Genomic DNA, 25823 nt, shown 5'->3' on the forward strand with positions numbered 1-25823 from the left:
ACTTTGTCCAGGCAAGGGACTACTGTATTGCCTCTGCCTCTGGCCTGGATGGTGCTGCCCCTCCAGGAGGATATTTGGAAAAACTCTCCCCAGGAGTGAGAAGGAGCCCTACGGAAATGAGGGCCTGCAGCCAAAGGAACAAAGCAGGAGCTGGGGGTGGGGGGCAGAAAAACGTCTCATCGAATCCACACAGCCGGAAGGCCGGTGGCAGCTGGGAGAGGCTCTCTCCTCTCCTCGGCTACTATTTTACTTTCCATCTGATTCTCCAGAGACTGATCATACCCTTTCTCTCCCCTCCTAGTCCCTCCATGCCCCCACCAGGCAAATGATCTCACCCCTACCAGCTGCTGTTTGCAGTTAGCTCAGATTCAACCCCGCCTCCCAGATCGATTCTTCTGAGGCAGTGATGGAGCCTCCAGATTGGGAGAAAATATTCAAATCCTAGGTTAAACCCCTCTCCTTCACAACTGCAGTGGCACCAGGGATACACAAATAGTCATTTTTTTTTTTAAAAGAGACAATATAATAGACCCACAACTTAGTATGCCTCCTGGACCAGCAAACTGCAGCCTTACCTAATGGGAGAAGGAGAAACCAAGACAAATTGCCCTAGCTAATTTCATTAGTGCACTTTGTGCTGAGAAGGAATGTTCTTCTGCCTTCTGTGCAAAAAGCAGGCAGCCAGGAGAGAGGGGATAAATTATACTGACTAACCTAGGTAGATAAACAAATCATCTGAGGTCGAAGGCCGAAGTTCTGTGGTCTTCGAACTCCGATCTTTGACATTTTCAAAAAAAGAACCATCTCATTAACTACCTCAGTCATCCAAAAATTAAAAGAAAATCCTCATTACGGCTAGGGTAGGTGAGATCAGTTAGTGGTAATAACAACAATAATAATGACATTTATTAAGTGCTTACTATGTGCAAAGCACTGTGCTAAGCACTAGGGGGGGATACAAGGGATCAGGTTGTCCCACGTGGGGCTCACAGTCTTCATCCCCATTTTACAGATGAGGTAACTGAGGCCCAGAGAAGTTAAGTGACTTGCCCAAAGTCAAACAGCTGACAAGCGGCGGAGCTGGGATTAGAACCCATGACCTCTGACTCCCAAGTCCGGGCTCTTTCCACTGAGCCATTCTGGTAGGCGTTAGTGATTGTTTTTTTCACAAATGAATTGTGAAGATTGAACATTAAATAACTGATTTGTTGATTTAACTTACGTGTTTGGTGTTCAGTGGTTTGTTGTGGTATGCCAGGACTGGTAGAAAAATCACGTTGATGGTTTAATAATAATATTTATTGAGAATTTACTATTTGCTAAAGGCTAGAGTACCCCTCTCAGGGTCGCACCTGGAGAGTTCCCAGTATTCTACCGGTCTCGATTATGGGAAAGACAGTCAAGCAGAGGCCTACCCATTCCATTCCTAGCTTGGGCAGTGGCTAACGAGTGGAAGGCAATCTGCTACAAGTCAAAACTCACCTCTGATGGGCAGCAGCGACACGGGAGAGAGTCGAGGGTGGACACTCAAGTTTACTGTGCGGAAGGAGGCAGTGGTAAATCACTTCCCAATTTTGACCAAGAAAACTCTATGGATCCACTACCAGAACGATGGCAGATGGACGTGGGGTTTGTCTATGGCGTCGCTATAGGTCGGAGATGACTTGACGGTATAAGACGAAACAAAAAATAGGCTAGAGTAGATCAGATTCTGTCCCCCATAGGGTTCACATTCTAAAAGGAGAGGAAAATATTTCTTGTGCTGTCGTACTTTCCCAAGCATTTAGTACAGCGTATTACACTCATCGGGTGTTCAAGTGATATCATTACTATTACTGCTAGAAGTCAAATGCAAACTACCAATTAAGCCAAGATGTTACTTAGAAAAGTTTTATTTGCGGGGTGAAAGTTGCTAGTGTCCGAGAAAGGAAAGGGTGCAGGAATCAGGCATACAGTTGGTTGATGGTTTGCACGGAGAGGTCCCACCATTCTTTCCATTTCTGAGCTTTCTTCATCTGAATGGTGCTTTCTTCTGTAATGCTGTCCAGCTCCCCCTGCAAGGTGTCTAAGTATTTCTGTAAACAATACCAAAAGGAGAGACTCAGATAAGAAAGGCCTCCACTTTCCTTTCACTGTCCTTCCTACCTACACTGGATAAACCTAGACTTGTCTTGCAAGGTAGCTCACATCAAAAAAGGAAACCAGTAGCAAACGCAACAACAACAAAACCCAGGCAGTGGTGCCTCTAAAATGGAAAACCTACTCCCGCCTGTTATCCCAGGGGATCTGGATGGGAGGGGGAGGGAAGCAGCTCTTTCTCTTAAGCAAGCAATGAAGCCTGGGAGGATCTGAAGGGAGGGAATAGCATATGATGTAAGCTTTGGAACATATTTAAAGGGCGGCCTATTTATTATTATTATTAATAATAATCATTCAATCATATTTGTTGAGTGTTTATTTGTGCAGACCACTGTACTAAGCACTTGGGAGAGTACAATACAATAATAAACAGACACGTTCCCTGCCTGCAGTGAGCTCACGGTTTAGAAGACTGTAATAATAATATTAATAATAATGTGTATTTTTATGCCCGTATTATCTTCCAGGCACTATATTAAGAACTGGGGTACATACAAGACAATCAGGTTGGACACAGTCTCTGTCTCATTAGGGCTCACTGTCTTAATCCCCATTTGGCAGAAGAGGTAACCGAGGCACGGAGAAGTTAAGTAACTTGTCCAACTTGGCCATACAGCAGGCCAGTGGCCGAGCCACGATTAGAACGCTTTCCAACCAGTTAGGTTATTCATTAAGCTCTTACGATACGCCAGATCCCATAACTACATTAGCAAACATGTATTCCTTCCCAACTTCTCCAAATGAAAGGGAGCCAATGGAAAAAAAACCCCAACCTATAATTGGCGTTTGCATTTACTAAATGCTGTTAAAAATATCAAGCTTTCTACAGAACCCACAGAGGACCATCTTTCACTTGAAATAGAACAGAACATCACCCTGCCGGTATACCTGGTGGAAGGGGAGGGGGTGGTCTTTCTTATATAAAGAATAACTGTCTTTATTCTGTCATCATGCAGCAGACGCAAGAAAGACTGATTACCTAAGTAAAACCATTTGTTCCCCCAAAAGGTGCCCCCCTCCAGGGCTTCCGATGTCCCTGAACCTGAAGCGGTGAAGGGAATTTGGACATCTGAAGCTGGACGAATAGTGCGAGATCATTTGGGTGAAATAGCACAAATTCAAGAGAAGTTGTGAGTCATCAGAGGGTCACCGAATCCCTGGAGCAAATTTGGGAGTGACTGCTGATGGTGAATCCAAGGCCTGAATGTCACTGCTCCGAAGTAGGGTCACCTCGTTGTGGGCAGGGAATGTGTCTGTTTATTGTTGTATTGTACTCTCCCAAGTGCTTAGTACAATGCTCTGCACACAGTAAGCACTCAATAAATACAATTGAATGAATGGTACATTTCTTCATGAGCTGTTTACTCAGTGCTTGATGTTGATCCTCCCTTCCCCCCTTCACTTCCCCTCAGCTAAGCCCCCTTTCCCTCTGCTCCTCCCCCTCTCCCGGCCCCTCCTCTCAGCACTGTGCTCATTTGTATATATTTTTATTACCCTATTTATTTTGTTAATGAGGTGTACATCCCCTTGATTCTATTTATCGTGATTATGTTGTCTCGTTTCTGTCCGTCTGTCTCCCCCGATTAGACTGTGAGCCCGTCACTGGGCAGGGATTGTCTCTATCTGTTGCCGAATTGTTCATTCCAAGCGATTAGTACAGTGCTCTGCAAATAGTAAGCGCTCAATAAATACTATTGAATGAATGAATGAATCCCCAATTTTGGGAAGTAGACACCCGAAACGTGGGGATGATGGGTGCCATGGTTTGTCAGTGAGGAGGCTAGGTCATTAGGTTCACCTTCCTAGCTCTTTGGACCGCACGGGTACTGGGCATCTGAGGCTAGTTCATTCATTCAATAGTATTTATTGAGCGCTTACTATGTGCAGAGCACTGTACTAAGCGCTTGGAATGTACAATTCGGCAACAGATAGAGACAATCCCTGCCCATTGACGGGCTTACAGTCTAATCACGGGCTTACAGGCTCATTAGAGCCAGAGAGGGAATGATAATAATTGTGGTATTTGTTAAGCATTTGCTATACGGCAAGCACTGGGGTAGAAAAAAGATCACTGGGTAGGACACAGTCCTTGTCCCACGTGGGACTCACAATCTCAATCCCCATTTTGCAGATGATGGAACTGATGTGAAGTGACTGGCCCAAGATCACACAGCAGACAAGCGGCAGAGCCGGCATTAGAACTCAGGTCCCTGTGAATCCTGGGCCCATGCTCTATCCACTAGGCCATGCTGCTTCCTACTACCTTCCCACCATCTCCGTTGGACCAGGATCTGCGGCAGCAGAATCGGATAGCTTAGGTCATAGCGGCAGGCGTGGCTGTGGCCGGAAGGATTTGGTTGACAGATCCTGACCCCAGGACAATGGCATTTGGGTGGTCCTGTGGGGTGCCAGCTGCTGCCATCCTGGCGAATACTTAGGCGGCTCAAGCAGATAGGATGGGGCGAGGCAGGTGGGCACCTGACCCTTCTCCACCAAGTTCCAGGGCCAAGGTGAGGGAACCGCTCCTAGTGGATAGAGCACGGGCCTGGAATTCAGAAGGACCTGGGTTCTGATCCCGGCTCTCCCGCTTGTCTGCTGGGTGACCTTGGGCAAGTCATTTCACTTCCTCTGTGCCTTAGTTACCTCAACTGAAAAATGGGGATTAAGACTGTGAGCCCTATGCGGGACAGGGACTGTGTCCAACCTGATTATCTTGTATCTACCCCAGAGTTGAGTACAGTAACAAATATAAGAATAATAAGAATAATAATAAAACCCCCGCTTACTTCCAGTTCCTGCTGGCTCCCAGTATTAATGCACAGGAAGGGCCAGAGGGGTGGCAGGAGAAGAAGAGGAGGAGGCGAAGTGCTCCTCCTTTTGTAGCTTTTGTTTTCCCTTCCTCCTTTTCTCACATCTATTACCTCTCGTCCCTGGTACTTCTTCCTCCCCTATCCCTCAAAGTCTCCCCATCCCCAAATTCACCCCTCTACACAAAATGAAATTCTGGGACACCGGTCTGGAGGTTCTATTTGCAATAGATGCTGATCTTTCTGCATTTTTCTATAACATTCTGATACTCCAATATATTATGATCATCTCGTGGATTTTATTCCAGAAAAATAAACTCTTCCAGTCACAGTCCTGTTCTGATGAAATAGGCAGTTTTCTGGCCACCTCTCTTCACCTCTGAGAGTGAGCAATATACGCCTAGATAGCACTGTTCAGACGCCCAAATGCTTTGCACTGACTCTTTAAGTAATTTAGTAGCCAATATTCTGGATTTCCTGTTCGTATGAACTTTTAGGCTTAATCCTGACTTTAGCAGTTTCTGCTCTGGAGTTGTTTCTCCATTGTAATAATGTTGGTATTTGTTAAGCGCTTACTATGTGCCAAGCACTGTTCTAAGTGCTGGGGTAGATACAAGGTAATCAGCTTCTCCCAAGTAGGGGACCAAGTCTTCATCTCCATTTTACAGATGAGATAACTGAGGGCACAGAGAAGTTAAATGACTTGCCCATAGTCACACAGCTGACAAGCAGCGGAGCCGGGATTAGAACCCATGACCTCTGACTCCCAAGCCCGGGCTCTTTCCACTAAGCCATGCTGCTTCTCTTCATTGTATTCTCCCATGAGCTTAGCACTGTGTTCTGCACCTAGTAAACGCTCAGTAAGTACCACTGATTGATCAATTTCTCTCATAGTTCCGAGGGGCAGGACGGAGTCATTCTGTCCATGCTGGCCGACAGTAAATGTTGCAAGGTAGCTGGGAGGTGGAGGATGGAGCCTGTGTCCAGAGACTAGACTGATTCCTGTTCAGCGGATGGCTTATAGAGCCTCATCCTCTTTATTTGCCATTGTGAAGAGAGGCACCGGTCTCTCACCAATAAATGCTTAAGGTCCTTATAACTAATCCATTGTTAAGAATTTGCAGATGCTGAGAAAGTGGTGGTGACTCAAAGGAAATATGTAGGCCCCAGCTATAATGAATGTTTCACTGTGAGAGCTCAACTTCTGCGGTTATGAGAAGAATTTTGATAGAAAGGGCGTGTTCTGAATATTGACAAAATTGGACATTTTCTTAACTTGTCACATAGACTTACTCCCCAAACTGGAGGAACCAGATTTCAGGGGTTACTGCCTTGGGACTGAGACAATGTCAGGGGTGGGGAAGAAGAGGAGGAGGAAGAAGAGGAGGAGCAGGAGGAAGGAGAGGAGGGAGAGGAGGAGGAGGGAGAGGAGAGGAGAGGGGGAGGGAGAGGAGGGAAGGAGGAGAAGGAAGAGGAAGAGGAGGGGGAAGACAAGGGAGAGGAGGAGAGGGAGAGGAGAGGGAGAGGGGGAAGAAGAGGAGGGAGAGGAAAAGGAGGGAGAGGGGGAAGAAGAGGAGGGAGAGGAAGGGGAGGAAGATATGCTGGGAAGAGCAGGAGGGAGAAGGGGGAGAGGAGGAGGGGGAGGAGGAGGAGGAGGAGGAGGAGGAGGAGGAGGAAGGAGGAGGAAAAATATAAGGGCAAATGCTGTTTCTAGAACCCAACCCTCAAGCTGGATGACTGACTGAGTGCTCAAAATAAGTGGGAGGGGAGGTGACGGGATCTCACCTCCTCCACCTCAAGTACTGTCCCCGGGGTCTTAAACTGCAGGAATACAGGGTTCCATTTTGAGCATATGGCCTCCCTGCTAAATTATACAGTTGCCTACACAGTCTGAGGGTTATGCACATAACTTCTGCACTCCTTCAAAGTCAGCCCTATGAATATTCATCATCATTATCTTTATCTGTCATCTGTGCTATTTCCTGAGCACTCACTATGCTCAGAGCACTGTCCTAAGTACTCGGAAGAGTATAATACAAGAGTTGGCAGACATGGTTCCTGCTCATGATGAGCTTGGAGACTATTATAATAATAATGGTATTTATTAAGTGCTTACAATATGTCAGGCACTGTTCTAAGCGCTGGGGTAGATACGAGACAATCGGGTTGGACACGGTCCCTGTCCCCCATAATAATAATAACGATGGTTTTTGTTAAGCACTTACTATGTGTCGCACACCGTTCTAAGCTCTAGAACATAGTAGATACAAGAAGCTCTAGAGTAGATACAAGGTAATCAGGTTGTCCCACGTGGGGCTCACAGTCTTAATCCCCATTTTACAGATGAGGTAACTGAGGCACATAGAAGTGAAGTGATTGGCCCAAGGTCACACAGCAGATGAGCGGCAGAGCCAGGATTAGAACCCAGGTCCTTCTGACTCCCAGGCCTTTGCTCTTTCTACTAGACTATGCTGGTGAGTACCTTACATATTAAACTGTCTTGGCTCTATGTTCATTTTTATGGTCTGAACTAAACTGTAAACTCTTTGAAAGTAGGAATGGAAGCCTAGTGGAAAGGGCACTGGTCTGGGAGTCAGAAGACCTGGGTTCAGATCTTGCCTGCGGTGCGACCTCAGTCAGGTCACTTAACTGCTTTCGGCCTCAGTTTCCCCATCTGTAAAATAGGGATTGAAGCACATTGTGGACAGGGAACATGTCTATTTTATACTACACTCTCACAGATGTTTACTACAATGCTCTGCTCACAGTAAGCACTCAAGAAATATGACTGAATGAATGAATACGTGTTCTCACTTCCTCTTAGACTGTGAGCCTAGTATGGGACTATGTCTGATCTTTTGGGAAGCAGCGTGGCTCAGCGGAAAGAGCCTGGGCTTCAGAGTCAGAGGTCATGGGTTCGACTCCCGGCTCTGCCACTTGTCAGCTGTGTGACTGGGGGCAAGTCACTTCACTTCTCTGTGCCTAAGTTACCTCATCTGTAAATGGGGATTAACTGTGAGCCTCACGTGGGACAACCTGATTACCCTGTATCTACCCCAGCGCTTAGAACAGTGCTCTGCACACAGTAAGCACTTAACAAATACCAACATTATTATTATTATTATCCTTCCCAGCACTTGACCCATAGTAAGTGCTTAAATACCAAATCAATATTTCCTCTACTCTTTAGTGTCACAATATCCGCTCCTCTAACACCAACCTACTCACTGTTCCTCAATCTCATCTACCTCACCGTTGCCCCCTTGCCCATGTCCTCCCTCTGGCCTAGAACTCCCTCCCCTTCCATATGCGGCAAACCAACACTCTCCCCACCTTCAAAGGCTTACTAAAATCTCATCTCCTCTAAGAGGTTTTCCCCAGTTAAGCTCTCATTTCCCCTCCCTTTTACACTTGGATCTGTAGCCTTTAAACACTTGATAGTCACCCCACCCTCCGCCCCATAGCACTTATGTACAGATCCATCACTTATTTTAATGTCATCCTCTCCCTCTAGACTTCTGGCTCCTTGTGGGCAGAGAGTGTGTTTACCAACTCAGTTTTATTTTACTCTCCCATGTGCTTAGTACTCTAGTAGAGACTAGACTATACCTCCCTCCTCTTATCTGACAATTACTCTCCCCCTCTTCAAAGCCTTACGGAAGGCACATTTCCTCCAAGAGGCCTTCCCTGACTGGGCCCTCTTTTCCTTTTCTTCATCTCCTTTCTTTGTCACCCTGATTTGCTCCCTTTAATAATGATGGATTCGTTAAGCACTTACTATGTGCCAAGCACTGTTCTAAGTGCTGGGGTAGATACAAGGTTATCAGATTGTCCCACGTGGGACTCACAATCAATCTCCATTTTACAGATGAGGTAAGTGAAGCACCGAGAAGTTAAGTGACCTGCCCACAGTCACACAGCTGACAAGTGGCGGAGCCAGGATTAGGTCCCACGACCTTTGACTCCCAAGCCTGTGCTCTTTCCACTAAGCCACGCTGCTTCACAACCCGCCCCCCGTTCCTAGCCCCACAGCACTTTTGCACATATCTGAAATTTATTTTTTTAGACTGTCAGTCTCCCACTCTAGACTGTAAGCTCACTGTGGGCAGGGAATGAGTCTGTTACATTGTACTTTCCCAAGCATTTAGTACAGTGCCTTTCACACAATAAGCACTCAATAAATACAACTGACTAACTGGCTGACTTACAGAAGCCCAATATCCGTATAATGACATCTTACATAATTCAACATGGTGGGTCCCTAAATCAATATATATATATATATATATATATATAAAGTCATGTTTCATTCATTCAATAGTATTTATTGAGCACTTACTATGTGCAGAGCACTGTACTAAGCGCTTGGATACACACAGCCTGACACACAGTCTGACACACAGCTCAGTGGCCTCACTTTCCAAGCTGTCAACGAAAAAGAACGTTTTCGTCTCTTCTGAAAAGTTGGACCGAATCATAGACGTTTTCCCTTTTGCCTTAGACTGTGAAAAGACTGCAAGGCACGCGGTTTATACCCTATTGGTTCCTTGTCTTCTCCTTCCCCAGACCTACCATATAAGCAGCATCTCTTGCTTCAACAGCAGCTAAGTGGCCCAGGGTAGTTTTGGTTGTCTTCACAGTAGCTGATTTTCTTGTGAGGATTTTGTTCTGGCGAGTCAGCACTGTGCTGGGGATTCCTGGCCACTTTCTGAAAAAAAACCCATACATTGGACTAATTCTCAAGCTCCTGGAGAAACAGTGTGCCCAAGGCGAAAGAGCACGGGCCTGAGGGTCAGAGAACGTGGGGCCTAATCCTGGTTCTGTCACTTGTCTGCTGCATGACCTCAGGCAAGTCACTTCACTTCTCTGTGCCTCAGTTCCCTCGCCTGCAAAATGGGGATTCAATACTTGTTCTCCCTCCTATTTGGACTTTGAGTCCCAGGTGGGACCTGATTACCTTGTACACACCCCAGCGCTTAGTAAAGGGCTTGGCATATAGTAAGCGCTTAGCAAATCATCAGTAGTATGACTGAAAACAAACACACATTGTGATTTCTGCCACTTTGAGCCTTTTGTCTAAAATGCAATGCCCACTTAAGCTCCTTCTAGCCTATAAGTTCCCTGTGGGCAGGAAACATGTCTGTTGTATCGCATTTTCCCAGGTGCTTAGTACAGTGCTCTGCACCCAGTAAACGTTCAATCACCACGACTGATTGATAATACGCAACCTTGATCGGACAGGTTTCTTCTACCCAATGTGTAGAAGAATGTGAGCGCTTACTGATTGCAGGGCCCCGAATTAAGCACTTGAAAGAGTACAACACAACAGACATGTAGACATGTTCCCTGCTCACTACTAGTTTACAGATCCCACAAATTACAAACACCAGAACTAATTCGGGAGGGGGCATTTCCTGAGAGAACAGAATATACTTCCATCTCCGAACTTCAGGGCCGGGCAGCAATTCTGACCAAAGAAACTAGACTAGAAAGGATTTAGACCTTACCTGAACCCCCGCTCACATAAAGGCTTCAGTTCTTCTTCTTCTAGGGAAAGACCAGCACGCTTCCAACGAATTAAGGTCAAGGTCTTTTGCTTGGGTACTTCTGTTTCTGTGTTAGAAAAGAATAAAGCAGGATGAGATAATGTTATCACTCTGACCAGGCAGCAATGGAACACAGTGGGTTGTTCCTACGGCTTTCAGGAGGCACAGAAAGGTCGGTTTCTAAGGTCACAAGGCCTTTCTCATCCCAATTCTTCAAGGCCAAATTCTACCGTTACATTTAAGGCAAATGATCTTCAGGCTGGGAGTCCTGTATAAGAATCCAAGAGAACAATTATGAGACCAATCAAAGAATTATAATTGAACTGAAATTCAAGGAGGGATGTGATATTTTAAGGCCCCAGGGGAGAAGGAGGAGACAGTTCAAAATGAATCTGGCTTCAATGAAGGTCTCATTTTCTAAGGTCCTCTCTGCTGAAAATAAAGTTTTTTCATTAATTACTATTACAGGGGGCCTAGGACATGACCTTTGTTTGCTGTTCTTTGACTTTCAGTTCATTAGATTCTCAGTTTGGTCTCAAGGAATCCAAAAATTCAACATCCCCCATTTATTATTATTAGTAATTAGTAATGATAAGTGGGGGCCTGAATCATTAATAATTATATAATAACAATACTGGTATCTGTTAAGCATTTACTATGTACTGTACTAAGTCCTGGGGTAAATGCAAGATAATCAAGCTGGACACACCTCGTGTCCCACATGGGACTCGCAGTCTAAGAGGGGAGGACAGGTAAACACCCATTTTACAGATGAGGAAACTGAGGCACAGAGAAGTGAAATGTCTTGCCCAAGGTCACAAAACAGAGAAGTGATAGCGCTGAGATTAGAGTCTATCTGACTCCCAGGCCCATGCTCCTTCCACTAGTCCTCGCTCAGTTGAATTGTCTTCTCCCCAAAATAGCTGGGTAATTATGGCCAAAATGAATTTTTAAGGCCAAAATTAATCCAGCTAATAAAGTTTCAGTCAGATTGCCCCTAGATAAAGATATTTAAACTTGGTCCTTCTTAATTAATAATAACTGTAGCACTGTTAAGACAAGCTCTGTATTATGTGCTGAGGAAGATATAAGCAGAATGGACACATTCTGTATGGGACAGGGAATGTGACCAATCTGCTTATATTATTTCCTGACCCACCCAGAACTAAGGTGGTGCGAGAATAAATATTTCATCCTAATTCAATTCATTAATGAAGTGTGGGGCCTATGTTTAAGAGTGAAAAGTTTCCCCACACCCACACCCACACAAAAACTGTGCTTCCTTTCTGTCAAGAGGAACCAACACCACACTGGTCTTCCAGGATTTAAGTTTATACACCTATCCTTAGTGTTTACATGTTCATCTACATTAGCATTTTTTTTTTATCGATCCTGCCATGCTCTTGCTACCAACATTTATAGTGTTATTCTTTCTCCGGCTCCCACTATTTGAACATAACTTGTACTTCTTCCTCCCTTAATAGATTGTAAAACTGTGAGAGGAGGGACTGTGTTTTTCACAATCACTGTATTCCTCAATTACTTAGGACAATGCTGTATACAGAGTAGGTGCTTAATAAATACCCCAGATTGATTAGTTGACTGGTACCTGAGTTATCGATGGGAAGACTTACTTGCTACTTGGACTTCATCGATAGTGACAACTTCATCTAATTCCAGAAGCAGCTTCTTTGAGAGGGCGACTAGGGAAATCACAAAATTCCGGGCACATTTATTGGCACATTTCTGGGGAGAACATGAAAGGGATCAGATCAGGATGGTAATATTTTAAGAGGCGTTTTTACAAATCTGTGTGTAGGGAGTTAGCTGTGAATCAGTGTGTGTGTGTGTGCGAAAGAGACTGAGTTTTTTTATGCACTTATTTTTTGAGCACTTATGTGCCAGACACTGAACTAAGAGCTAGGGTAGATACAAGATAATCAGGTTGGATAAAGTTCATGTTCCACAGGGGGTTCACAGTTTTAATCCTCACTTTTCAGATGAGGTAACTGAGGCACAGAGAAGTGACTTGCCCATGGTCTCAGGCAGCAGGCGAGTGTCAGAGCTGGGATTAGAACCCAGGTCTTTCTTATTTCCCAGGCTGGTGCTCTATCCACTAGGTCATGCTGCTTCTCATAGCATGACACTGTGCACACATGCTTATTTGCACGCATTCATGGGCGTGTGAAAGTATCTGTTCTAGGGGACCTCTTCAAATGCCATCAAGTCGTCTGTGACCCAAAGCGACTCCATGGACACACCCTCTTCAAAATGTCCCATCTTCTGTCATCAAGTCATTCTGGTATGTGTATCCCAAGAGTTTTCTTGGTAAAGGTACGGAAGTGGTTTACCATTGCCTTCTTCTAGGGGACACTAATACATACATCCAGTTCTGCTACAAAATATGTTTTCAATAGAATTAGGTAATGTTCTTCCCATAACACAGATGTTTTGGTAGACCATGTTCCAAAAATTAGCACAGGTAGATTCGGTGTAAGAAGGCAGTTTGGCGGGGTATGTGCACGTGGCATTGGTCACGCTGAAATGTTGCTAGATTGCCTAGACCTTGCCTCACTGTACAAGCAGCAGGCTCTGCCATTTGTAAACCCGGGTCTGCCCCTTGTCTGCTGTGTGACCTTGGTCAAGCCAATTCACTTCTCTGTGCCTCAGTTACCTCATCTGCAAAATGGGGATTGAGACTATGAGCCCCATGTAGGACAGGAACTGTGTCCAACCTGATTTGCTTGTATCCACTCCAGCACTCAATACTGTGCCTGGCACATAGTAAGTGCTTACCAAATACCACGATTATTATTAATAAAATTATTACTTTACATTTCTATAAATTTACAATATTCAACACAATAAAATAGCAATAAGTGCCATATAAAGCACTCTGTTAGTGGTGACCTAATAACAGTACAAGAATTTGTACCAAAGGAGGTCAGTACCGATATTTTTTAATCTTCTATCTCACTTTTCACTGAATCAGTGGTCACAGCTCAATTTTTTCATATCATGAGGTTCTTCAACAACCCACTTCCTGTTCTACAACTCCCTGCACAGAAAAGTCACTGTCTAGAAGTGTTCTGGAATGCCTCCAGACATAAGTACCCACCCAGTGGGGCTGACAGGCCCCACAGTTCTTTGAGCTATTCTCAGACTTGCTCATCCAAGGACTCTGACAAGACCAAGAGTTTCCAGTCAGAGCTAAAAAGATCCCAAATGTGGCTTTATGGCCTACTAAAGTCTACTGTCCCAAATAGAGCTCATCGTCTCAATCCCCCTTTCACAGATGAGGTAACTGAAGCACAGAGAAGTTATTTGCCCAGGGTTACACAGAAGACAAGTTGCAGAGTCAGGATTAGAACCCAGGTCCTTCTGATTCCCAGGCCCTTACTCTATCCACTAGGCCCTGCTTCTTGCACAGGGAGGCAAACACTTCAACATGACCAATGACATGGCATATGCACAACTAAATTGACTTCTTACACTGAATCTATCTGTGCTAATTTTTGGAGCATGTTCTACCAAAACAGATTTGAAGCCTACTCCCTTCCAGCCCTCATTTTCCCTAAAATCCTTCTTCCCTTATCACTCCCATGTTCAAAATGAAAAGGTGACACTTCTCTTTCCAGATGGTAGCAATGGATAGAACACAAGACATAAGGCATGTGTCCTGTTAACAACTAGAATGACCTAGAATCTGTTTCCTTCATGGGGTCTGGCCTGAAAGTAACACAGAGGTGAGATCCCATGCTATTTTACTTTTTCCGATTAAATCTCCTCTATACAAAGGGATCTTAGAATGCAGAAACCATTTATCATAAGTCTTTATTTCAATATATTCTGGCTCCTAATGTGTTTGTGCTTCGGTTTATGTTTACAGACAAATAACTACATTCTAGAAGCCTCATTAGGATATTGGAACTTGAGGTTTCAGAGTGGGGAACATTTGGATGGTTTAATGGTTAAAAAAAAAAGGAAAACCCCCAAAACACAGTGAAATGGGAGACAGAAATTTGAAAATCAGAACACGAGGATATTTTGCTCAAGTCAGCACTGATCAGGTCTAGGGCATAGTTTTGAGCCCCACAATGCAAATGAGAGGTGAAAAGTTTAGAGAGGACTTGGAAGATCCGAAAGATTGAACTGACGATTTATTTGGGATGATTTATTTATGGAGAAGACAAGGTTTCCAAGACACCACAGAGAGGATGGTGAACACCGAGGATAGAATAAAGGAAACAAAGCTTTCTGACTGACAGGACTGTGAGGTGCCGCAAATCATAATCAACCGAGGCTTCTTTAGGATTCCCCGGAGGTCTTAAGTAGGATGACCGAATATGGCTAAGTACAGTCCTGCCTAATGGCTGGGGGAATCTTAAGAGGGCCTTAGTCGTTCTAGTGTTTCATGACATTGCAACACGATAGGGGTGGGGCCGCTCGGGGAGAGGACCGGGCGAGGGGAGGTGACAGAATGGAGAGCAGCTGGAGCTACTGCCCAGAAGAACTTGTCAATCAATCAGTGGCATTTATCGAGCGCTTACTGTGTGCAGAGCATTGTACTAAGCACTGGTGGAAAGCAGTGGACCAGGGTAGAAATCTGACTGCGGGGAACTGGGGTCTCTCCACATCACCTCCATCTCTCTCCTTGTACCCATATCTCCTCAGAAGCAGGAGTTTCTGATGACCATTAATACAGTAGATTCTCCACACATTAATACAATAGATGGTCTTTGGAAGAGGAAATTACAGCATTTTAGAAATATCAACCAACCTAGGGAACTGTTACCTAATATATTATTTTAACTTGAATGGGTGGATGAAATATCAGGGCTCTGACTGGGGATTCATTGAGGAAATTCTGAGACAAACTTGCCAACTCCATTACCTGCAGTTTCTTGGTGTTAGCAGAAATCCCATATTTGTGTTCCTCCTGCCGTCTCGCTTCCTCTTGGCACAGGGATTTCATCTGCTGAAAGCTCTCTGGGTGCCCCAGAGCTGGACGGAGTTTATTTTGGTTTTCAGCCTTCCATCAACCAACGTGTGAGTACGATAACAAATGACAAGGAGAAGGGAAAAAAAATCAGTCAGCAGGTTTGGTGACTTCATGGAACATTACATCTTCCCCATTTGGACTGTGACCCCTTTCTGGGACAGGGGCTGGGACTGATCTAGTTATCTCTCCCGCAGATCGTTACAGACCATTATGGAAAAGGAACATGTCTACCAACTCTAAGATCTAACTCTCCCAAGCTCTCTGTACAGTGCTCTTCACACAGTAAGCGCTCAATAAATATCACTGATAGATTGATCTTCTTTCCTGCAATTTTCTTGGGCTACATTTTTTTTTAATGGTATTAGGTAAGCATTTACTATGTGCCAGGCACTGTACTAAGCACTAGGATGGATACAAGCTAATCAGTTTGGACACAGCCCAGGTTCCACATGGAGCTTCCAATGTCAATCCCCATTTTAAAGATGACATAACTGAGGTACAAAGAAGTTTAGAGATTTGTCCAAAATCACACAGCCGACATGAGGCAGCATGGTTCAGTGGACAGAACACAGGCCTGGGAGTCAGAAGGACCTGGGTTCTAATCCCTGCTTCGCCACCTGTCTTCTGTGTGACCTTGGGCGAGTCACTTGACCTCACTGGGCTTCAGGTACCTCATCTGTAAAATGGGGGGTAAAAGTGTGAGTCCAACGTGAATCACTTGTGTCTACCCCAGTGCCTAGAATAGTGCTTGGCACATAGTAAACGCTTAACAGGTACTATTATCATCATTATTATTTTATAATTATGATGTGGCAGAGCTGGGATTAGATCCCAGGTCCTTCTGATACCTCGGCCCTTGCACTATCCATTAGGCCACGCAATTTCCCATGTCATCCTATTGAACAAGGTAGTGAGCGACCCTTTCAGTACCTGCAGAGCAATTAACATTCTCCCATGGGAGAGGTGACATGAGCCTCTTTTTGTTTGCCTCAAATTGAAGGCTCCCAGAAGCCTTTCCGATTTTAGCCACTGGACTGGGAGCAGAGAAACAGAAATCTCACCTTTGCACGCTCCCACTGTTCCAATTTGTTTTTGAACTGTTGTCGGATCTCATCGATGGAGCAGAGTAGGTTCTGCAGATGTTGCTGGAGAAAGCTTTCGATGACCAGGTGGAGCACGCGAGGGAGGTGCTCCTCAAACTCCTTTAGCTGACTCCGGAACTCTGAGAATAAAGAGAGGCCGAGAGATTTGAGGCACAGAGCTGCCTTTTCTCTTTTATAAGTACTCTAAGGAACATCCTGAAATAGGTTAAATTGGGGAGGTGAATTCCCATTATTTTGAAAATGCACACTTTTTTCCAATTCCAGTGGTGTCGACATTTAAGTGCCTTGGGTGCTAAGTGCTCTTCAGAGCATACAAAAAAAATCAGTGGTATTTACTGTGTTCAAAGCACTGAAGTATGTGCTTGGGAGAATATAACAATATAACAGATACATCCTCTTTTCCCAAGTGCTTAGTACAGTGCTCTGCACACCAGTAAGTGCTCAATAAATATGACTGACAATTTCTATTCTCTTTGGGGCAAACATATTTTTTTCAACAGTTCATGTTTGTTTCTCAAGAAAAATCGAAACTGACGTGCTTTATGGATTATGGATACTTTTATTTGTTTCTAGACTTCAATCTGAAAGTTTTCAAATGGAATACACTTCTGGTCTGATCAGATGTGAAGCTATATCGTTTAGAGAAACACAGAACTTCTAACTAGGTTTGGATGCCATTCTGTTAACCCATTTCAAGACCGAAAACGTCAAACCTGCTTCCTGGTAAAAATCAGTATTAGCAGAACTAATGGATCCAGAGCACTTTTCTAAATGGACAGGAGAAGACTAGATCCTTGTCCTTGAAGAGCTAATGACCTAATGGGTTATTTTTAACCTCTTATCTCTGAGCTGAGCACCCTTGAGACTATACCCAGGAGGCAGGAATTGTGGTAGTCATCCGTCTGCCTCTGATAGTCCAGGAGCTTTTTCCCTAACATTTCTGCACACTGATCGAACGTCTCCTGCAGGTAGTCGGGTCTTGTGATGGGATGCTTCTCCTTACGGTAAAAATCCTTGGGAAGAGAAAGATACAAGTCAGAGGGCTGTTTCCTCGGATACCTTCCCGAGAAATTTGAGTCTCCCTATTCTGACACGACCCAATAGTAAAGTCTCTTACCTCGGCTACCGTCAGCAAGATTTCATTACTCTCCCAGAGGAGATGGTGGATGATCCCTTTAAAGTGCCTGAAGCCAAACAGAAGAGAGGATCGCCTGGACTTCTTCACAGAGTGGATCGGTTCAAACTAGTACGGTTTGGGGATGTGAAACAAAATAACCACCCCTCAGGGCAAGGTCGGAAACCCATAAGGAAGGGGTAATAGGCTCGGAAAGGATGGCAGGCAAACTCACTCAGAAGTCTCTGGCTTCTCTCCAAATATCTGGTACTTCTTGTCTTGTCGGTTGGGTCGAGAGTATTTGAATACACTGAAGAGACAAAGTTGTTCTGCGGCAAATGGAAACTTCTAACAGCACCAAAAAGAATTACTTCATTTCTCTCCAGCCCTACAACTTACACACTGACTCATGGTCATAATCCCCTTTTCTCTGTTCTTTTATCTTTTGTTTCAGTGCCTGTCTCCCCTGCTGGAACATAAGCTCCTTCGGGGCAGGGCCCGTTTCTACTGCATTTATTGTACTCTCCCAAGTGCCTGATAGAGTGCTCTGCACACATTAGACACTTGGGAAGCAGGCAGCATGGCATAGTGGATAGATCATGGGCCTGGGAGTCACAAGGTCATGTGTCTAATCCTAGTTCCACTATTTTTTTTGCTGTGGGACCTTGGGCAAGTCAATTCACTTCTCTGTGCCTCAGTTACTTCATCTGTAAAATGGGGGTTGAAACTGTAAGCCCCAATTAGGACAGGAACTGTGTCCAACCTGGTTTTCTTGTATCAACTTAGCACAGGCCCTGGCACATAGTAAACACTTAACAGATACCACTATTATTATTATTATTAGGAGGACGTGGGTTCTAATCCCGGCTCCGCCACTTGTCTGCCGTGTGACCTTGAGCAAATCACCTAAATTCTTTGTAAGATGGGGATTGATGCCTGTCTACTTGTTTTGTTTTGTTGTCGGTCTCCCCCTTCTAGACTGTGAGCCCATTGTTGGGTAGGGATTGTCTCTATCTGTTGCCAAATTGTACTTTCCAAGCGCTTAGCACAGTGCTCTGCACCCAGTAAGCGCTCAATAAATACGACTGCATGAATGAATGAATGAAGACTGTTTCCCCATGTGCGACACAGACTGTGTCCAAGGTGATTAGCTTGGATCTACCCCAGTGCTTAGTACAGTGCCTGGTGCATAGAAAGCACTTAAAAAATGTAATTAAAAAAAAACAAAATTAGAAAAAAACCAGATCCTCTTACTCCCAGGCCCATGCTCTTTCCACTAGACCATACTGTTTTTCTAAGGGGAGGAGGCTGAAGGAGCAGAGACTATCAAGAGAGACTGCAAGGAAGCCAAACCTGGGGGGAAAAAGGGCCAGGGGGAGACATTTCTGTATCTTACCTCCCCGATGAGCGCTTTTTGGTCAAGCCACTAGCTTTCTTCTGGGAAACACTGAGGTTTCCCTCAGGTTGCTGGCTTGCACATTTCTGTCCATTTGATCCTATATTATTCCCTTTAGGAACAACAGAAAAAACATCCCACAGAGAACTTCCTTTTTAGCATCCTCATGAAGGAATTTCAAAACTTGCACCGTTCATTTGTTCTGAGTTCCCAAAGTTTACATACCTGCTATTCCTAATTGCAAACAATCATCTCGCTCTTGCGAGTAATCTATAGATCTTCTCACGGGGATTCTAAAAGCAAAATAAAGTGTCACGAGATTTTGGGATGCTCCAAATACAGTCCGATCTTTCGATTCTTCCAAAATGAAGAGTGACATTTGGAGAAAAGATGGGGAACTAAAAAGGGACAATTTCTGGGCAAGCAGACAGATCTTCTGGACTAATGCATGTACATCAATCCAATCTGAAAGGATGGGACTTGCAATTTGCGTACCAACCTTCTGATTGGATGACAGATTTATTTCTTCTTTTTGTTCTCTGATAAGGATGGCTTCTACTGGTTTTCTTACTCCTTAATAAGTCATACCCATTTTTGCTGATCCAGAGATCCCCCTCTCTCCACCCTAAAGCCTTCTGATGGCAGATCTCAATCAGGAGTCGTTCATACTAGAGAGGATGCAACTCGATATATGCCCATGGTTAGTGAGGAAGCGAAGAGAGTGGATATGCAACTCTCAGGTCATCTCAGCATGCAAAATGGAAGTGGCTCCCCAGAAGGCAATTTGGTCCCCGAAAGCGTTACTCACTCAAGGATGTTTTTGATCACTTCCACAGCCACGTCATCAATCATTGACTTTCCCATTCGGCTTGGCTGGACCAGAATCTCTGAAGTGATGCTTTCTACCTTGCTTTCCTCTTTGTAGCTCTCCAGTTGGACTGAACTTGTAGTTATACCATTGTCTTGGAGTGGGACTAAAGGTTCCATCACACTTGATTTGTGTTCCTAGAAAAAAAGGCAACCACAACTAATCCAGAATTTCTTTCCTTCCTTTCCCTTTTTCTTCCACTTTCTCCTCTCTCTCTCTCCCACCCAACCCACCTACCCCCTCGGTTGCCAGCACCACTCACACACACAGGTTTTGAAAGAGTGCAACAGAGGAAGAAAACTGACCTCTGTCCTCAAGGAGCTTACAGTCTGGAGGAGGACACAGACACAAACTAATTTCCAGAGAAGGGAAAGGAAAAATGGATATGGAGAAGTATTGAAATAGAAAGGTGTATAAATCCACTTGCACAAAATGCTGTACAGGAGATTGAATACATAAACATGGAGTTGGTGCAGAAGTGCTGTAATTGGGTAATTGGGGGAAAGGAAGGTATGGACTAAGAAGGAAAACGAATTCAGGAAGGCCTCAGTCAATCAATCAATTGTATTTGTTGAGCGCTTACTATGTGCAGAGCACTGTACTAAGCACTTGGAAAAGTGCAGTACAACAGAATTAGCAGACACGTTCCCTGCCCGTAACAAGCTTGCAATCCTGGAGGAGGTGGGGATTAAAGAAGGTATTTGAAGATAGAGCAAGCTATGGTCTGGTGGATTTGAAGAGGGCAGAAGTTCAATGTAGGAGGAAGGGTGTGAGCAAGAGGTTTGAGATGGAAGACAGAATAAGACACAGTCAGAAGGCTGAAAGTAATGAAGAGTGTGAGTTGCTGTGTGCGGGGGGGAGAGAGTGGATAAGTAAAAGGAGGAGAGCTGGTGTGCTGCGTCAAAACCGATGGTTAGGAGTTAATGCAGAGAGGAATGAATTCACCACTGAAGGTTTTCCAGGAGTGAGGGGGTGAGTAGAATGTTTCAGAAAAATGACCTAGGAAGCAGAGTCAAGTTTGGACTGAAGAGGCAAGAGACTGGAAGCAGGAAGTCTTGTGAGGAGGCTGATATAGTAGTCTAATTGGGATAGGTCAAATGACTGAACCAGGGTGGAAGGGGAAGAATAAGAGTTAAAAAAGAGGGAAGAAACAAGAATAATAACTTCAGAGACGGGGAGGGCAGTGGTGTAGTTATCAACAGTGAAGATAAAGTTAGGTAAATGAGAGAGAATGTGAGGAATTCAGTTTTAGACTAATTGAGCTTGAGCTGCCAGCAGGATAAACATGTAAAGGTGTCTTGGAGGTAGGAAAAATGTGATATTGCAGGGGGAAGTGAGAGGTCAGGGCTAGGAGGGATAGATTAGGGAGTCATCGTTTACCATCTCTATCGTACTCCCCTCAGGGGTTACTAGAGTGCACTCTGCACAAACTAGGGGTAAATGAACTTAGGATCAATCAGTGCCACTGTGCCCTAAAACCACATCAGTTCATTTTTATAAGAAACCGAGTCAGCTCTTACCAATTGTGTGAGATAACTGTTGAGATACATGGTCCTTTGGGTGAATTTTTCCATCAAATATTTGGCAAAACTGTACACATCTTCCGCAGTCACAGTCTAATGATAAAGACAGATTGATGAGAACAAGGTCACTGAACATAGAAGAGCTGGTCAATTAAAAGAATAAAGACAAAGGTCCCAGGGCCTAAAGAAAATGAGATTTCTTAGTGTCCAGTGCATGCTTTACTTAGAGGAGAAATAATTTCCATATAGAAGGATCAAAAAGCACAGATGGGATGATGGTGTAAAGGGATGATGAAGTTTCAGTATGAGAAAAGTCTAAAAGTCTAGATAAGCAGCGTGGCTCAGTGGAAAGGGCACAGGCTGGGGAGTCAGAGGTCATGGGTTCAAATCCTGGCTCCACCACTTGTCAGCTGTGTGACTTTGGGCAAGTCACTTAACTTCTCTGTGCCTCAGTTACCCCATCTGTAAAATCAGCATTAAGACTGTGAGCCCCACATGGGACAACCTGATCACCTTGTATCCTCCCCAGCACTTGGAGCAGTGCTTTGCACATAGTGAGCACTTAAATGCCTTCATTATTATTATTCATTATTTAAAAAAATTAAGACTTTTCCATTTTGAGAGATGACAACTGAGCAAGGACAGGATAGAAGCGTACAGAATCATGGAAGGTGTGAAGAGGGTAAATAAAATTTATGGGCAGATGGGCTCCTATTGAAGCTAGAAGTTCAGCTGGAGGCAGGAAGACTTGTGAGGAGGCTGAAACAGCAGTCTAACTGAGAAATGTCAAATGCCAACGGTCTACCTCAAACAGAAATAATGAAAAACTTCAAGTCATATTGTTTCATGATGGAACCTAGGAATCCACAAAATTCATTTCACTTCACTTACAAAATGGAGACATCAAAATTTTAATTTTATAATCCAGTGATTCCGGTTTGCCTCGGCCAATGCAAAAGGAAGGATTTCACGTAGCAGGCAGCGTGCCCTAACACAGAAGTTGTGCAGGATGAAAATTCTAGCAAGTTCCAGAGAAACTGGGATATATTAATAGAAAAACAGCCCATGAGTTGCAAGTGAAAAAGTGAAGGATACGGAAGGGAAAAAAGAAAATTAAGATACATCCTTAAATATTAGGGTTTGATACCAAGGAAGCCAAATATCATTTGTTTCCTCTAGAGTATTCTTTGCCACTGTCAAAGGCTGGATTCTGAGTAGGGTGAGGTCACTGAGTGGCCCCAATACTACTATCTTATGAGGAAAGGAGTGGAGAGAAAGATAACTGACAGTACCTTTAGAATATCATAGAGGTTAAGAACTGCAAAGACAAGCTACTTCTCGAATCCATTAATTGCTTTTACTATACGCAAGGCTTGTTTTAAAAATAGAATTTCTAGATTTTCATTTTCTTCTTTGTTTGTCTTTCTTCTTCACCAAAACTTTCCTTAACAAATCAATCTGTGGATTGATGTGCTGCATAGTGGGAGGCGTAGGTAGTATTCCTCTGTTTTCCTTCTTCAGGGTAGAATATGCCTAACAAATTCCCACTTTGGAAGTCCTGCTAAGAACTTGATCATTTTGTCATCATCATGGAAGTTATATCAACAAGACAGTATTTGCAACCTAAAGTATTCATACTTATAGCAGAACCTGCCATCACATATAATATTGTAGTCCAGGGTCTACCTTAAACAGAGGTAATGAAAGACTTCGAGTCATATTATTTTGTGATGGAACCTAGGAATCCACAAAATTCATTTGACTCCACTTACAAAATGGAGACATCGAAGTTTTTATTTTATAATCCAGTGGTTCCGGTTTGCCTCGGCCAATGCAAAAGGAAGATTTTCTCATCTCTATTTGTCTCCACAGGAAGGTTGAATGAGGAGGAAGAATTAAAAAAAAATCACTAGTACACTTTTACTTGATTTGGGATACTGGATAAACCCAAATGTTATTCTTAAAATTACAAATATTAACCTGATACCCATAATGCTTAGCCCCAGGCACTTACTTTTTTATCCACACTTGGATGACCACAGATATCAATCTTGTTTTGAAACTGCTTTAGATCAGCATTTAACATTTCAGTTTGAAAATTGGAGTTTGCCACCTACAAAAGAAGGGCTCCCATTATATTTGCTCTGACATGAAAACACACACTAGGAAAAATATTACCAACATAAGGGATTAACCATAGAAAATTGATATAATTTTATCAGGATGACTATCAAACCGGCTGTTTCTACAGGGGAGGGATGAGGAAAAATTATTTATTTAAATTAATGTCTGTCACCCCACCTAGATTGTAAACTCGTGTGGCAGGCAATGGGTCTGCCAACTCCGTTGTGTTGACCCTAGAGAGTAGAGTACAGTGGTCGGAACATAGTAAGTGCTTAATAAATACTATTGATGATGACGCTGTACATGATTATTGAATTTGATTCCTCAATATTTTGACAAGCGTTTTAGGGAACTTTAGCTGCCTGAGATTGCCTAGGGTGAAACTGTTGAAAACTGTACAGAATCATCTCCATGTCCTGGTTTACAAGATCTTTCATCCACACAACTCCTTATCACTGAACTTACCTTTTTTAAATGCTATTTGTTAATAATAATAATAATAATAATGTTGGTATTTGTTAAGCACTTACTACATGCAGAGCACTGTTCTAAGCACTGGGGTAGATACAGGGGAATGAGGTTGTCCCACGTGAGGCTCACAGCCTTTATCCCCATTTTACAGATGAGGGAACTGAGGCACAGAGAAGTGAAGTGACTTGCCCACAGTCACAGAGCTGACAAGGGGCAGAGTCGGGATTCAAACCCATGACCTCTGACTCCCAAGCCCGGGCTCTTTCCCACTGAGCCACGCTGCTTCTCTTACTATGTGCCAGGCACTGTGCTGGGGAAGATACAAGTTAATCAGGTTGGACACAGTCCCTCTCCTACATAGGGCTCACAGTCTTAATCTCTATTTTACAGGTGAGAAGAGCACAGGGGCAATAACTGAGGCACCTGGTACATTTTTTAAAAAATGGTATTTGTTAAGCACATATTATATAACTGAAATTAAATTAAGTGCTGGGATTAATCAGGTTGGACACAGTCCATTTATCAAAAGGTGTCTCAGTCTTAATCCCCATTTTACAGATGAGGAACTGAGGCACAGAGAAATTAAGTGACTTGCCCAAAGTCACAAAGCAGACAAATGGTGAAGCCAGGATTAGAATAAGTTATCTGATTCTTAGGCCCGTGCTCTATCTAGTAGGCTTCACTGAATAAGGGAGAATCAAGTTCCCAGAATTTTATTTTTTTGAACACCAACAATTAAGTGCTTCAAAAACCATCTGTAGATAAAATACATTCCTTTTGGTCTCCAATTAATCAGTGGCATTTATTGAGCATTTACTGTGTGCGGAACACTTACTAAGCTCTTGGGAGAGTACAATATAACAATAAATAGATACATTCCTGCCCACAACAAGCTTACAGTTTAGAGGGAGAGACAGACATTAATATAAATAAATAAATTACAGATATGGACATAAAGTGTTACGGGGCTGGGAGGGGTGATGAATAAAGGGAGCAAGTCAGGGTGACATAGAATGTGAGCCTACTGTGGGCAGGGATTGTCTCTCTATGTTGCTGAATTGTACTTTCCAAGCTCTTAGTACAGTGCTCGGCACACAGTAAGCGCTCAATAAACAAGCCTGAATGAATGAATGGGGTGAGAGAAGAGGAAAGGAGCGCTTGGGTAGAGCGCTGTACTAAGTGCTGTCTAGAGGGTGACAGGTAAATGGCAACCAGATTTTTCTACATCTATGACTCTAGCAAATTAATAGTTTGGTCTGTGGACAGATAGAAGAGATAAGTTAGGCCAAAGATTGTAAGTCAACCCAGTTGCCATAATAGGGTTGATTGGCTAGTCATGATATCCTTCTGTTATTCCAAAAGGAAATCCCACACCCTTTGAAATGCACAAACGGACCACATGTTCCCTCAATCCTGTCAGTGTGCTCACTTGCTTTTAAATTAGTTTAAATCCCTTTATTGGAAGAAATGGCTCTAAAGACAACAGCATGGCAGCTCTCAAATTCACTATACCTCAGTCTTGATTTTCACTTGCAAGTTTGTCAAAAATCTTTGGATTTTCTCCAAGAAAAGCAAATCCACTGTCAGATTGTGGAATCTGGTTTCAAATTTATGAATGACGTCAGTTGCCTGTAAAATAATAAAAAATAGATGATGCAGAATTAATTCTAATTTTCCAGACTTCATGTGTACGAGAATCAATAGGTTTGTTCCCTAGTGTCACTTTTTAA

General features: G+C 43.7%; 1 protein-coding gene and 1 non-coding gene across 2 annotated transcripts in view; one reads left to right on the forward strand and one right to left on the reverse strand.

Moving 5' to 3' along the window:
- Window positions 1–1334: 1334 nt before the first annotated feature.
- LOC114811815 lies at window positions 1335–1472 on the forward strand. Its single transcript, XR_003759511.1, has one exon. It is a non-coding gene; the product is annotated as a small nucleolar RNA SNORA7 (small nucleolar RNA).
- Window positions 1473–1874: 402 nt separating this feature from the next.
- The window catches only part of CCDC180 (coiled-coil domain containing 180), a 49358-nt gene continuing 25409 nt past the window's right edge, over window positions 1875–25823 (reverse strand). Inside the window, exons 24-38 of the mRNA XM_029064201.2 lie at window positions 25606–25722; window positions 23513–23611; window positions 21496–21591; window positions 19916–20112; window positions 19333–19400; window positions 19108–19219; window positions 17947–18021; window positions 17715–17781; window positions 17469–17610; window positions 16556–16716; window positions 15387–15524; window positions 12127–12238; window positions 10454–10559; window positions 9519–9654; window positions 1875–2075 (exon numbers count right to left, since the gene is read on the reverse strand). Of these exons, the coding sequence (XP_028920034.1) occupies window positions 1944–2075; window positions 9519–9654; window positions 10454–10559; window positions 12127–12238; window positions 15387–15524; window positions 16556–16716; window positions 17469–17610; window positions 17715–17781; window positions 17947–18021; window positions 19108–19219; window positions 19333–19400; window positions 19916–20112; window positions 21496–21591; window positions 23513–23611; window positions 25606–25722 (1758 nt within the window). The 3' untranslated portion in view covers window positions 1875–1943. The remainder of the gene's footprint in view (window positions 2076–9518; window positions 9655–10453; window positions 10560–12126; window positions 12239–15386; window positions 15525–16555; window positions 16717–17468; window positions 17611–17714; window positions 17782–17946; window positions 18022–19107; window positions 19220–19332; window positions 19401–19915; window positions 20113–21495; window positions 21592–23512; window positions 23612–25605; window positions 25723–25823) is intronic.

This window comes from Ornithorhynchus anatinus, chromosome 4, assembly GCF_004115215.2.
Source record: "Ornithorhynchus anatinus isolate Pmale09 chromosome 4, mOrnAna1.pri.v4, whole genome shotgun sequence".
NCBI classification, from domain to species: domain Eukaryota; kingdom Metazoa; phylum Chordata; class Mammalia; order Monotremata; family Ornithorhynchidae; genus Ornithorhynchus; species Ornithorhynchus anatinus.